The sequence below is a fragment of the Larimichthys crocea genome, chromosome XVIII (genome assembly GCF_000972845.2).
Source record: "Larimichthys crocea isolate SSNF chromosome XVIII, L_crocea_2.0, whole genome shotgun sequence".
NCBI lineage: Eukaryota > Metazoa > Chordata > Actinopteri > Sciaenidae > Larimichthys > Larimichthys crocea.
This window is the reverse complement of record NC_040028.1, coordinates 6,553,963-6,566,081: the sequence shown is the minus strand read 5'-3', so window position 1 is coordinate 6,566,081 and position 12,119 is coordinate 6,553,963. Positions and strand designations below refer to the sequence as shown.

The 12,119-nt window shown below is 38.9% G+C and overlaps 1 protein-coding gene across 5 annotated transcripts in view; it reads left to right on the top strand.

The window, feature by feature from the left end:
• pard3bb (par-3 family cell polarity regulator beta b) overlaps positions 1-12,119 on the top strand; it is a 192,379-nt gene that overhangs the window by 52,650 nt on the left and 127,610 nt on the right. For all 5 annotated transcript variants that reach the window (XM_027290885.1, XM_027290884.1, XM_019269594.2 and 2 more), the window contains 3 exons: positions 4,698-4,768; positions 10,736-10,819; positions 11,760-11,885. In XM_027290885.1, coding sequence (XP_027146686.1) covers positions 4,698-4,768; positions 10,736-10,819; positions 11,760-11,885 — 281 coding nt within the window. The remainder of the gene's footprint in view (positions 1-4,697; positions 4,769-10,735; positions 10,820-11,759; positions 11,886-12,119) is intronic.

Genomic DNA, 12,119 nt, shown 5'->3' with positions numbered 1-12,119 from the left:
CTTTAACCAGTTCATTGGCCTCAAGTCAAGTGAGAGAAGTCAGAGGTCATTAGCTCCAATGATCAGCTGTGGTGATTCTGCTTAGTCGCAATCAGTTTTTTATTGGAAAGTTTTTGGAAGCTCTTATCTCCATCTCTCTCAATCTGAGGCTTGTGCCTTATAATGTAACAGCTGATAGAAAGCGTCAGGTAGTAATTCCCCTTTGTTTTAATGGGCTCAAATCCTTCCTGCTCACAATTATCCTGAATTATTTTAACTTGAACCAATTTCATAAATGTGGGATCACCATCCAAATAAGAGTCAACGAGAAATGTATGTACTCATAAAAGAAAGAAATGTTTGAATAACTTCTAAGATGTACAACAATGATTTTAGTTTCTTAGCAGTGCAAAAGGATCATCACATATTTGGTTACAAATGTATCTACCTTAGCATAATACTTACTGTAGTATTAATTGTTTGTGTGTGTATCCTTGGACTAAAGTGTATAAAAACTGTTTTTTTTATTTGTTCATGCTGATTTATGTAAATGTGTCATGTTCATAGCTCCATTGAATGATTCTATTTTTTACTTGATTAACCTATGCGCCTTATTTTGGGGATAAACTGAGAATTCACAGTGGAGATTACATGGTAAATTACATGGTTTAGGCCAGTTGTTACAACTGAAGTGTCAAAAAATCTCACTCTACTATTTTCCCTTCACATCTTTTTGTCTGCTCGATGTCCGTCAGGGCGTCACATCTTTTCTCTGTATTTGCTTTTCTATCTCACAATAGCTACCATCTGAGTGTTGAAGTGGTAAATGACTCTGTGACTACTGTAAATGAAGGGGATCGCTTGCTGGTTTTCTCCCTAGTCTTACTCAAACATCATTTTCTGTCTCCCTTTCACTGTCACAGTCTTTTTTGGTCTCCTTCACTGCCCCTTGCTCTTTCACTCACATACAGCTCACAAATGCACACACACACACACACACTTCACACAGTCACTTGCTCATAGGTCTGTCTCTTCTCAACCAGCCAGGTTCGGATAGAGGTAATGGCTCCGGGTAATTGTTCAAATTGTCACTTGGCCTTTTGGTGAGAGTGATGAGGGGAAGAAAGTACTCTTCTTGCAGTAATTCTCTGTCTTTCTTTTCTCTCTGTCTTTTTTTTTTTTTCACTATCTGTCCCCTCTCTTTTATTTAATTTCAATCCACAAAGATTTACTGGTGCAGCTTCTGCTCTAAATGCCAGACACAAACGAGTACAGTAAGCAACGAAATCCTTCTCTCCCTCTCGCTTACTTACTTACGACTCACTTACAACACACGCACACGCATATACAGAGTTACAGGTTAATCACAACGTGCTAATCAGACTGGGAGTATTTGTTCTTGCCCAGAATACTACTGGGACTAATAAGGGAGTTCGCCACTTATTTATTATGCTTCACCTGGAAGTGTGTGCACGTGTGTTCGTCTTCGTGTGTGTCACACCTTAACGGCAGCCTGCTGCAAGTAACGCAGTTTTATAGCAGTGTACATATGCATGTGTGGCTTTTATGTGTATGTGTTTGTGCTCTACAAAGTGCTAAACAATGCTGTAACATGACTGTACCCCACCTCTTGCCCAAAGTCAGCTGGGATAGGCTCCAGCACCACTGTAACCCTGATGAGGACACATGGTTACGTGGGTAACGTAGGTAATGGATAGATGGATTTATTTACTTAAATGTCAATATTTGAACGAAAAAATCCTGTATCAACAAGTTTTAGGCGTTATTATTCTAAACACATAACTACATTTATCAAACAAAAAAATGCGTGTTATGTTACATTTAGAATATTAAATATATGTTTACTTCCCTGTTCAGACCTCTGGCCCCCTGACATTGTATTTATCAAAACACACACACTTCAATTCATCAGCCACAACTGCAAAGAGATATTTCAAGATAGATTACCATAGGTTTATCACTTTCATACACAGACACACACACACACACACACACAGACAGAAACACAAATCACAACGTACAGATACACACAAACTTCCCCACATATATTGCTATTAATCTATCATACTCACTCTGAGAGCATTTTCAGTGCACACTTAGCCTGATTGGTTAATCAGTAATTAGTAATATTACTAATAGTGCACTGTTTTTATCCACTTTTTGCAATTATTAAATTGGACCAAGAAGACTAAATGCTTTGCAGCCCATTTATTAGAAGCATAGTTATTCAAGGTAGGATTATCCATCATTGAGTTAAAATGGAAATTCTGCTTCTCTGTTCTTCAGTTTTTGGAAGGCCACTAATGCTCACAAGTATCGATTGAGCTGTCTTTGGTCGGCAGAGTAATGCATACATTTTTTTCCTGCAGTCATCCTTGATATATTTGTAATAATTCTTCGTCATTTAAGAGGTATATTTTTGATTGATTCTTACATAAAGCATCAGGTATTTCAATCGTTATTTCTCATATGTTTTTAGTTCTCATGTTAAAAAATTGTCTTTCTTCGTGGCGCTCTTTGTGGTACCTTTGGATATAGTCTAATTATCCATTACTGAGGGCATGATTGACTGACAGGGCTGATCTTAAATCAAAGCATAGTCATTTTGAGTTAGATTTTTTTTCCCAGTGAATTTTGTAGCTTGGTAATGGTTTAAGAATGTACCTTGAATTAAGCTGATTTTATTTTTCTATTATTGTGCTATTGGCTGCTGCAGCTTCCACATTGCAGGATGTTTTGTTGTGTGTGATTGGTAGAAGTGTTGAGTACAACAGCATCAGATATCATAATAAATAAAAAAAAGTTTTTAAGCAAAATGTAATGTATATTTAGCTGTGTTATTGTGTCTATGATATTGTGAGGTTAATATGAAAAATGAGATGCATTTACACGTTCCGATTCATTTGTTTGCTCTGAATTAGCCTTTGATAAGTAACATACGTTACCGGCCTGTAAATAATATGTCAGTCTTTCAAAAAGAGAGAGAAAGAAAGAGCAAGAGACTATTTCTATTCTCAGTTATTAAATGAGACATACAATTAAGCACCAAAGGCTTTCCAATTAATGTATGAGTGGCTGTTGTTATGACAAAGAGGTTAGGATAATTAATGTTACCTGTCATCCTGTTGTAATTAAGCTCATATGACAGCATCTGCAGCTAGGGAAGACTAATTGATTTCCAAGCCAGCAAATCCGAAACATATGGTTACAGTATCTGCAGTCTGTCACTGACCGTTGAGTCTCATCTCACCTTCATCCAAGTCCTCTCACCAGCCACCTTTTTTTTTCTCTCACATGAATCACTTCATCTCTCTGACGTCTTTCTCATGTTTTCTTCCTCATTACTCATCTGTCTTGCTCTCAGCTTCTTTGCTTTTCTCTCTTTCCTTCCGTCTCCCCTTCTCTGACAGGTGGTGTAGGTCATTTGGCAATAGGGTGAGAGGTCAAAGGTGAAAGTTCATGTTAAGAGTCCATTAGTGGCTGCTACAAACATTGAGCCTTATTGACCTGCATGTTTGCCTGCATATGCTCACACAAGCATGTGCGTGGCAGAGCTCAAATATCCACATGTACTTAGACACATATGCAAAAAGATCTGAATGGTAAGATGATAATTCTGATCATTTTTGCCAGATATTAAAGTGCTTTAATTTGAAAATAAAGCAATTAAAATCAAGCTTTTAAAACTCAGGATGCAAGTTATGTAGAGAAACATAAGTACTTGTCTGTACATTATTAATTGTGCAGTCCTAATGCATGTAATTCTGGTTTAAATAATGTATAATGAACACCTAAACTCAACCGTAACACTCAGTTTTTTAGTTTTTTTAGTTGGGGATGCAGTTTTTGTGGTTGATTATGTGTTACCTTACGTTACAGTGTAATCTGTTGGGGTAGACCGAAACCCACCAACCAACAACGGCCAGTGCTTGTAAAATAAATACCGTGTCTGCATTTGTCAAAATAACACCAGATAACGTCTCTCCCTCTTTCTGTCCGCTGTGATTGCAGATGCTATCATTCTGAGTGTGCATCTGTTTTTTTTTTTAAAATAACTTCAGTGCATTAGCTGCTAACAAATGTGTAAATAGCAGATCTCACATCATTTGAAACGTGTGGTATTGAAAAAGTATCAAAGTATTGATACTTTTGACAAGTCTAATTATTACAGCTCCCATGGCTCACATTTACACCCTTCTTTCTCACACCTCTCTCTCTTTTTCTCTGTGTTGCCATTCCTATTGACAGTGTTATTTATTACTGCTTGACAACACTGTCTTCTTGCCTTCACATATTAATTGCTATTTGTACGTCATCCATCCATCAATATAGCAGTTCCTTCACTCATTCCTTTATGTTTTCCTCCTGTCTTTTAAGTTGTGATTATCATTGTTGGGTGTAGTGGAGCAGACGCCACATTTGAAACAGGGGCTGTTCCTTAATATCTCCACTTAGTCATTCATTCACAGCTTTTTTTTGTTTATTTACACTGTTTATAAGACAATCCATCCTCATGTATCCTCAAGTATCCACATTATCTCTCTCTTCTTTCTTTGTTTTCCTTTAAGTATCCCACTTCCTGACAACATGAATGTGCTGTTGGAGCTTATTGTTCTGCTCCTTTTATTGTCTCATCTGCGAGTGCCACTCACTGACTAACAGGAAGGTGTTTTTTTTTTCCTGTGTTTTCTCTACAGGCAGCCAGTCCCACTGTGGAGAGGCCAGCAGGGGTAGACCGACCCCAAGGCAAACACACTTTCAGTGGCAGGTCAGTGTGTGTGTGTTTTGATTGTGATTCCTGTACTGCAGTCCACCTGTGTATGTTATGTCGTTGTGAGGATATCTTTTGCATGTGAGATTCATATTTATTGATGGTCACGTGCGTGTTTGTGTCCTACTTTCCCTTCATTAAAGCCAGATTCGAATCCACATCAAGGCCCTTACATATATAGTTTGTGTAAAGAAGCTCCATCATTAGCCCAGTACAAAAGACTGCCAAAACAGTGTCACGGCCGTACACACACAAACACAACACATACACACATGGCCTCAAAAATAAACAGCTACAAACACTTTTGCATTTTTTATTTATTTTTTCACAGGCAGACCAAACTGAACACATAATACACATGCATACGCTAATGAGTGCTGCTTAATTAAGTGTTATGGGTGCAGAATTCCCTATGTCTCCAGTGAGCCTTTTAAGCATGTGTGTGCACAGTATGCCTATTTGGCAGTGTGTGGGGCAGAGTCATGCATTCTAACACAGACCGTTCAATAGTTACCATACATGTAGAAAACAATATACTCAGCTCCTATGGATCTATGTATTAGTAATCAGAGTAAGGCATTACTGAGGTTAAGATGTTGTATTAATATTCCTTTATTTCAAGTTACCATTAGACTCTTCACTCAATGGAGGTCTGCATTGCAGAACTAATAATCCAATTTTATATGATGTCTATGATTTTTCAGAGCCAAGATAGTCAGAAGAAACAGAATTAGATTTTCTTTTTTAAGTGGAATAGTTATCTAAAAATGTATTTGACTAAAATGAATTATGTCTGTGTAATAGAAAATGTAATGTCTGGCCTTATATAGACTGACAAGCCAATGTCTAAATGCTTTGCTCAGTGGAGACTGGGAATTTTCTGGGTGGAAACATTTTTAACGATTTTAAAGAACCTACAAAGTCCCAGATGAAGTCCTCAGGTATCCGATCATCGCAAAGCTAGTGAGTGTAGCCTCAAAATGACTATTCAGTATCCATGATGCATAGCATCATACACCATTGGTTTAAATATGTGACTTTTGCAATGTTTTCAGCTTAATATTTAACCTGATATTATATTTCATAAACAGAGAATGCAATAAAAGTGAGATGTTTGGAAATCACAGGCATTTGCTACTTTTATTGATTCTTAAAGACTTTTTTTGTGTCTTTAATAACTAGGGTCTTCTTGTTGTAGCTTTCATTCCAAACGGATCTGACTATTAACTCACCAGTGCCAGAGGCTGAGAGAGGCAGTCTATTAGTGAACCCAGGACAAGTCAGATGATGTTACACAACTGATAAATGAATGCTATAATCACACTTCACATGTCAGTTTGCAACTAACTCGGATATGGAGGCAGAACCAGGAAGTAGCCTTGCAGTATGTATGGACGTTTTGCAGAATTATTGTAATGGTTTTCAGTAAGTTATTTAGTTAATATGGCTAAAATGCTACTTTGTCTATAAAATTTCTTGTCATAGTTGTGTTTTTTGGCTTGCTGAACTTTGAACTGTGATGTCTAACAATATCACACACACACACAAAAAAAAGGTCATGGTAATTATGACATTTACACAAAAGTATTATTGCCCCTATCCTACATTTTTCCATTAGTGGCTCTGACCCAAGTGCAAATAACGGAATGCAATTTAAATTTTTCTCATTTACTTGATTAAATGTCTCTGTCAGATTGAATATTAAAAATACAAAAAAAACAAAGTGTCCACACAAGCAAACCAAGACCAGTTTCTGCAAAGCGTGACCAATGCGACACCAAGATAGTGAAAGGGTCAGTTGTAAATTTAAGAAAGCGGCTTACATCATGTTACATCATTGATCAGTGTGCTGATCCGTCAGACAACATTAACCTCTGTTAACGGATAGGGCATTAATCTCTGTTATTGAAATCAACAGGTCAGCATGAGGCCGCAATTAAACCACAGTTAATTCATAAATACTAAAACAAAATAACATGTAGTTAACCTGTAAAGAGAACATGCAGGGAGAGAGAGAGAGTTATGAGAGCGCTGTGTGGAGCGAATAACGTCTGACCTCAGCCTTAGCTGTTTTCGCTCTCTCCATAGCAACCAGCTGCAACCACAGAGGACAGACAGGCAGAGATTAGATCACACACACATACACTCATATTCATTGTCCACTACATTTAGGGGCTCTCCAGTGTGGTCTGGACATGGAGAGTTGAGTTATGTCATGTTTATATTATTAGTGTTACTGTAACACTGATAGGTAAAAGAATGATAAGGACGTTCTGATTAATATAATAATAAATGAACGCCTGAATCAAAGTGAATCAGAGAATATCGTTTGGCAATTTTAGCTTCATTGCGCCTTATAGTACTATATATACAGTTCAATATCCTCTCATGTACACCCACTCACACACAAACCACCTCAGCTGTGAGTAATGTAAAAGTGATGTAATGGTTTTTGTGGTCGCCGGGGAAACGATCCTTGAAATTGCAAAAAAAAGTCTAAAATGAGTAGAGGAATGCAGCCATAAATATTGGAACAGTAAAGCATACGTTAAATGAATGAATGTGGGTGTCAAATGCTGTGTATGTTTATATGCACATTATGGTCCTCCCTATTTGTGTGTGTGTGTGTGTGTGCCTTTTGAGTGTGTACACATATAAAGACAGTAATGGCTCATAATTTTAAACACACAACACGATCACCAGGAAACTCATTACCTTTGAATCAAAATGGGCTTTTTATCCAGGGAAACAGATTTACTGTAAATTGTTTTATCGAAATAGCAGCATATTATGTCTTTGTGAAATAAGGAACTGTGTTGGAGGTGTTTTGGAAGCTTGGAGGTGAAAAGGTAAACAGGTTCCACTGGATGCACAAGACAAACTGGATGTGAAATAGGTTTTCCAGGGTTAACGGCGTCTGTTCATGTCATTTTGGGACAGCGAGGATCCCTGCTGTGTTGTTTTTCGAGATACTTGGGTCCATATCCATTCATCTGTCCGTCTCTACCTCCCTTCCTTTTATTCTTTAGTTTCCTTTAGTTTCTGCCTTTGTTCCTCTTGATCTGTTTATTTCTGCTTTTCCCACCTTATTAAGTTTCTCTATTCATATTTACTTTGAAGACCAGCCTAGGGAGATGATAAATAAGAAGAGGGTGGAATTCAGCACGAGGAAGAGAGTGGTTTGGTAATGCACATCCTCCTTTTTTGTTTTTTTCTCCTCTGTGTTTCTGTCTTTCATAGCGAGGATCAGTGAAGTGGCAGGTGGATAAAGAGAACACCTGCTCTCTTCATCTCTCTCTCTGCTTCTCTCCCACTCTGTGCGTTTCGTTCTTTTTCTCCGTCTCTTGTTCGCTCGGCGCACTCCCTCCCACTATTCTCAAGTCTCACCCATTTTGTCTCTCTCTCACCTCCACTTCATTTCTTTTGCAGTGATGCAGCTTGTCAAACATCTCATGCAAAAAAAAAGAAAAAAAAAAGGGAAACGCAAATGGATCTCAAGTGCTTGCGTGTGTGTGTGTGTGTGTGTGTGTGTGTGTTTGTTCTATTGGGAGTGTTAGAGATCAGAGGCACAGCAGCAGGAAGGGATAGAGGGGAGGGGTGGATGCTATTTTTCCTTCATATTAATGCTAATTCATTAGGCTTGTCTAATTAATTCAGTTCCTCCTCCTCCCTTCATTTCACTACATCTTGCTTCCAGACCCTTTTCACTTCCTACCTGCTTTTCCCCTTTTCTTCCTCTCCGATTTCTTCTTTTCTTCTTAATTTTTCTCTCCCCTATCTGTTTTTTCTTTAACGCCACATTTTGGTATGACGTTCATGGTTACCGATATATCCTGATGACATTAATGTTCCCCTGACTTTTCCTCTTGTTCCACTGTCAGGTCAAAATTGAACTTTAAAAAAAAAGAAAAAACTTTGGTTTATGAACATGATAAACATTCTCTACTTTACATCACCACCTACATGTAACATCAGTGTCAAGACACTTTGCCCAGGGGCTATGAAGAACGAACGAAAACAGTGTCACGGCCGCATCATCACGGAGCTGTGCCTGGTTGAATTGAGAAGTTAAGACACTCTATTTCCAGAATATGACAGAAATTAAATTCAATATATTAAAGCTATGTTTTCATTAATGTATGATCACCTGATTTTATTACCTAGAATGAACCTTTTGTATTTGCACACACAGCTAGTCCTCTTCTGCGGTGTGTGCCATTGAACTGCCATGCAACAGTAACCCGCAGACAAACTAAACACTGGCTTTAGACTGAGCCTTTTGCTTTTTTTTTTTTACACATTTTGTGGCCAGCATCATTTCTCCATCATGCTAGGGAAGAGAGGGTGAGTCGAGGGGGTTTCAGTCAGTAACTACACCGCTAGATGGCACTAGATCCTACAGACTTTTCCTTTACTTATGTATTTTCACCTATCCACTGCCTCCATTCTTTAATCCATTCCCTCCTTGCCTCTTTCCCTTTTCTCCACCCTCCCTCTGTCCTTGCCTTGTTCTCTCTTCCCCTTTCTTGCAGTCCCTTGTTTCCTGTTGTCTGGATTAACTCAAATTTGCTGAGTGATGAAGAGGCAGCATCCGTTTTCTGTGTGTGTGTGTGTGTGTGAGAGAGAGACAGAGACAGACATAAACAAAGAGAGAGGAAGAACTTGTTTTTGCACTTTGCATCTCTCCCCTGTTGCCACCCAGCATCATCAACCACCCTCTCTCTGGAGTTTATCAGCATCTGTACTGCTATCAGTTCATGGGGGTTTAGGGATGGATGGATGGTCTGGAGAGAGAGGAAGACAAAACAAGCATGGAGACAGACAGAGAGAGAGAGAGAGAGGGAGAGGAGGGTTGAACTAAAGAGTACAAAAATAAGTTTAGACAAACTGACTTAGAACACACACAAACACACACATAGACACACACAGGGTGCATGGAGAAGGTCAGGGGAGGATTAATGGCTGTGCTCTGATAGATAAACTAATCAAACAAACAAAGACTTCAGCACGCACACATATTAAAACACAGACAGAATGTAAAGCAGACACAGACGTGAAAAATACAAACTAGACAGAGACACTGAGAGATTGAAAGAGAGAAAGAAACCCATAAAGATGAATAGCACAAAAAAAAAGAAAACACAGAGCAGTCTGAAGTTTTGTTGGCTTTGAGTGTCTGCATCCTCTTCTCTAAATGTTGGGCTCAGGTGGATTAAGTCTTTGACAAAAAAAAAATATTTTTAGCACAATGCTTCCATGGAAAGTAATGTGTCAGTCTAGGATGGTCCGTTCCAAATTTATCATAAGGAGACACACACTTTCAAGACAGTTTTTATTTTCTTTATTGGATGCCTGGATGTGTTTGTATTTGCCTGCAACTCATGTCATTGTGCCCTTCTGTCTTTGTCACGGTTCTTCTCTCTCTTCCTCAATTTCCTGTTTTATATATCTGTATGAAGAAGGATTGATCCGATGTTTTTACTTTCATAGTGTTTGCTTTCCGGTTAATAGTAGCTTGTGTCACAGATTTGTCTGGTTAATCGTTCTGCATAGTGTCTCTGATGCAAACAGAGACACTAAAAAGGGGAGATAGACTGGCGTTAGGCTGTCAAGTTCCCACAAGAGTCAGTAATGCTTAATGCTTTTGTCTGATTGACGAAACAAAAGTACCTAGAAATTAAAATATTGAACAAAATCCTTCAGTAGGCCTTGATTTGTCTTCATCCTGGCATTTCCATAATTACAAAGGAATGCTACATTTTTGGAGTATGCAATAAGCCTGTCCTATACTCATTCCTCTAGCCCAACAACATTTGCACCAATTTCATTTTCCAGTCGACGTGTTAAAGTCTTATGTTAGTTTGCCACAATAACCTTTATTTTATTTCAGGGCTAATATTATATATCTTGTTTTCTTCCTACTGATGTGATGTTTGTGGTTGTGTGTGTTCTGCGTGTGTGCAGCCTGACTAGAACAGTGGAGATCCTGGGAGAGGACAGTCCTCTGGGAATCCATGTGGTCCCCTACTGCTCATCACTCAGTGGACGGTGAGTTGTGCACACATGCACAAACACGCACACAGAAACAGAAGTCCTAATTCTGCCCTTTAACCCACCAAAAATCGTATCGTAACCCATTTAGCAGCTGTAGTAGACCTGGTGTTGCATTCTTGTAATCCTGTTCTGCAGTTGTAAGGGATTCTGAACCTTGGCACCATGCTACAAAAACATGGCAGCCGCACATAACGGAGCAGAAAAGAATAGGAAGAAAAGTTGTACTGATTTTCTTTGGGTGTGTGACAGCCAGACAGAGGATGGGGATTTCCTAAAGGAAAGCAGGATGAGTTTTTATGGCTGTTCTCATGACTCACCTGACCCTGCCAATCTCCTCCTTAAATTCCTTGCTTTTGCTCTCTCTCCCTGTTCTCTTTTCCATCGCTTTCTTTATTTTTTTGTCCTTTCCTCCCTGTTTCCCGAACACCTCCTCCATCTCTTTCCAGCATTCACCATCATCCCTTTCACCTCTTAACCTAGTTTTATCCTTTTGCAGCTGGAGTCTTTTGTGTGTCAGTGTTACCACCGCCGCTTTGTTAAGTTGTGTTTTTAAGGCAACACTGAGGACAGATGGTACTCACACAGTCTTTTCTACAATTCCTACCATCCCACTGCCTGTTTTTAAATTTGAAAGCCTTTATATCTGCCCCCTTTTTTCACATTTTACTCCGTTATGCTGTCTTTCTGTCTTTTATAAGTGAAGGTGGGATTATATAAGCACTGATAGAAATCCACAACGGGACACAAACAGACAGTTAGGGGAGTGTAACTGACACAACACCGTGTCTAAGTAAACCATATGGACGGTCTCTGTGGGCTGCCCCATCAGACACATGAGTCTTCTGGGACACACCCAAAGTCACTCTCAGAACGCGTGTGTGCTTGTGGATGCATGCAATGTTTTATCCCTTACTTTCTCTTTCTCTCCTGTTAGATCTCTTGGTTTGTACATCCGAGGAGTGGAAGAAGAGAGTCGCTCAAGAAAAGAGGGCTTGTTTCAAGAGGATGAGTGCATCGTCAAAATCAACACCACCGACCTCATGGACAAAACATTTAGCCAGTGAGTGCAACACTACTGTGTGGTTTTAAAAATGCCTCTGAGCTGAGAGCATGTCCCAAGGATAGACAACAAAATTAATGTGCTTGTCAACAATATTTCGTTCCTTTTCTGAGAGAGAGAAGAGCAAATTTCCTATCTGAGAAATATAGTATGTTCAATCTTTGATTTTATATTAAAGTCTGTGTAAAGGCAGTTCTTAGATTTAGTGTTACAGTAGAGGTTAAAACTGTTTTT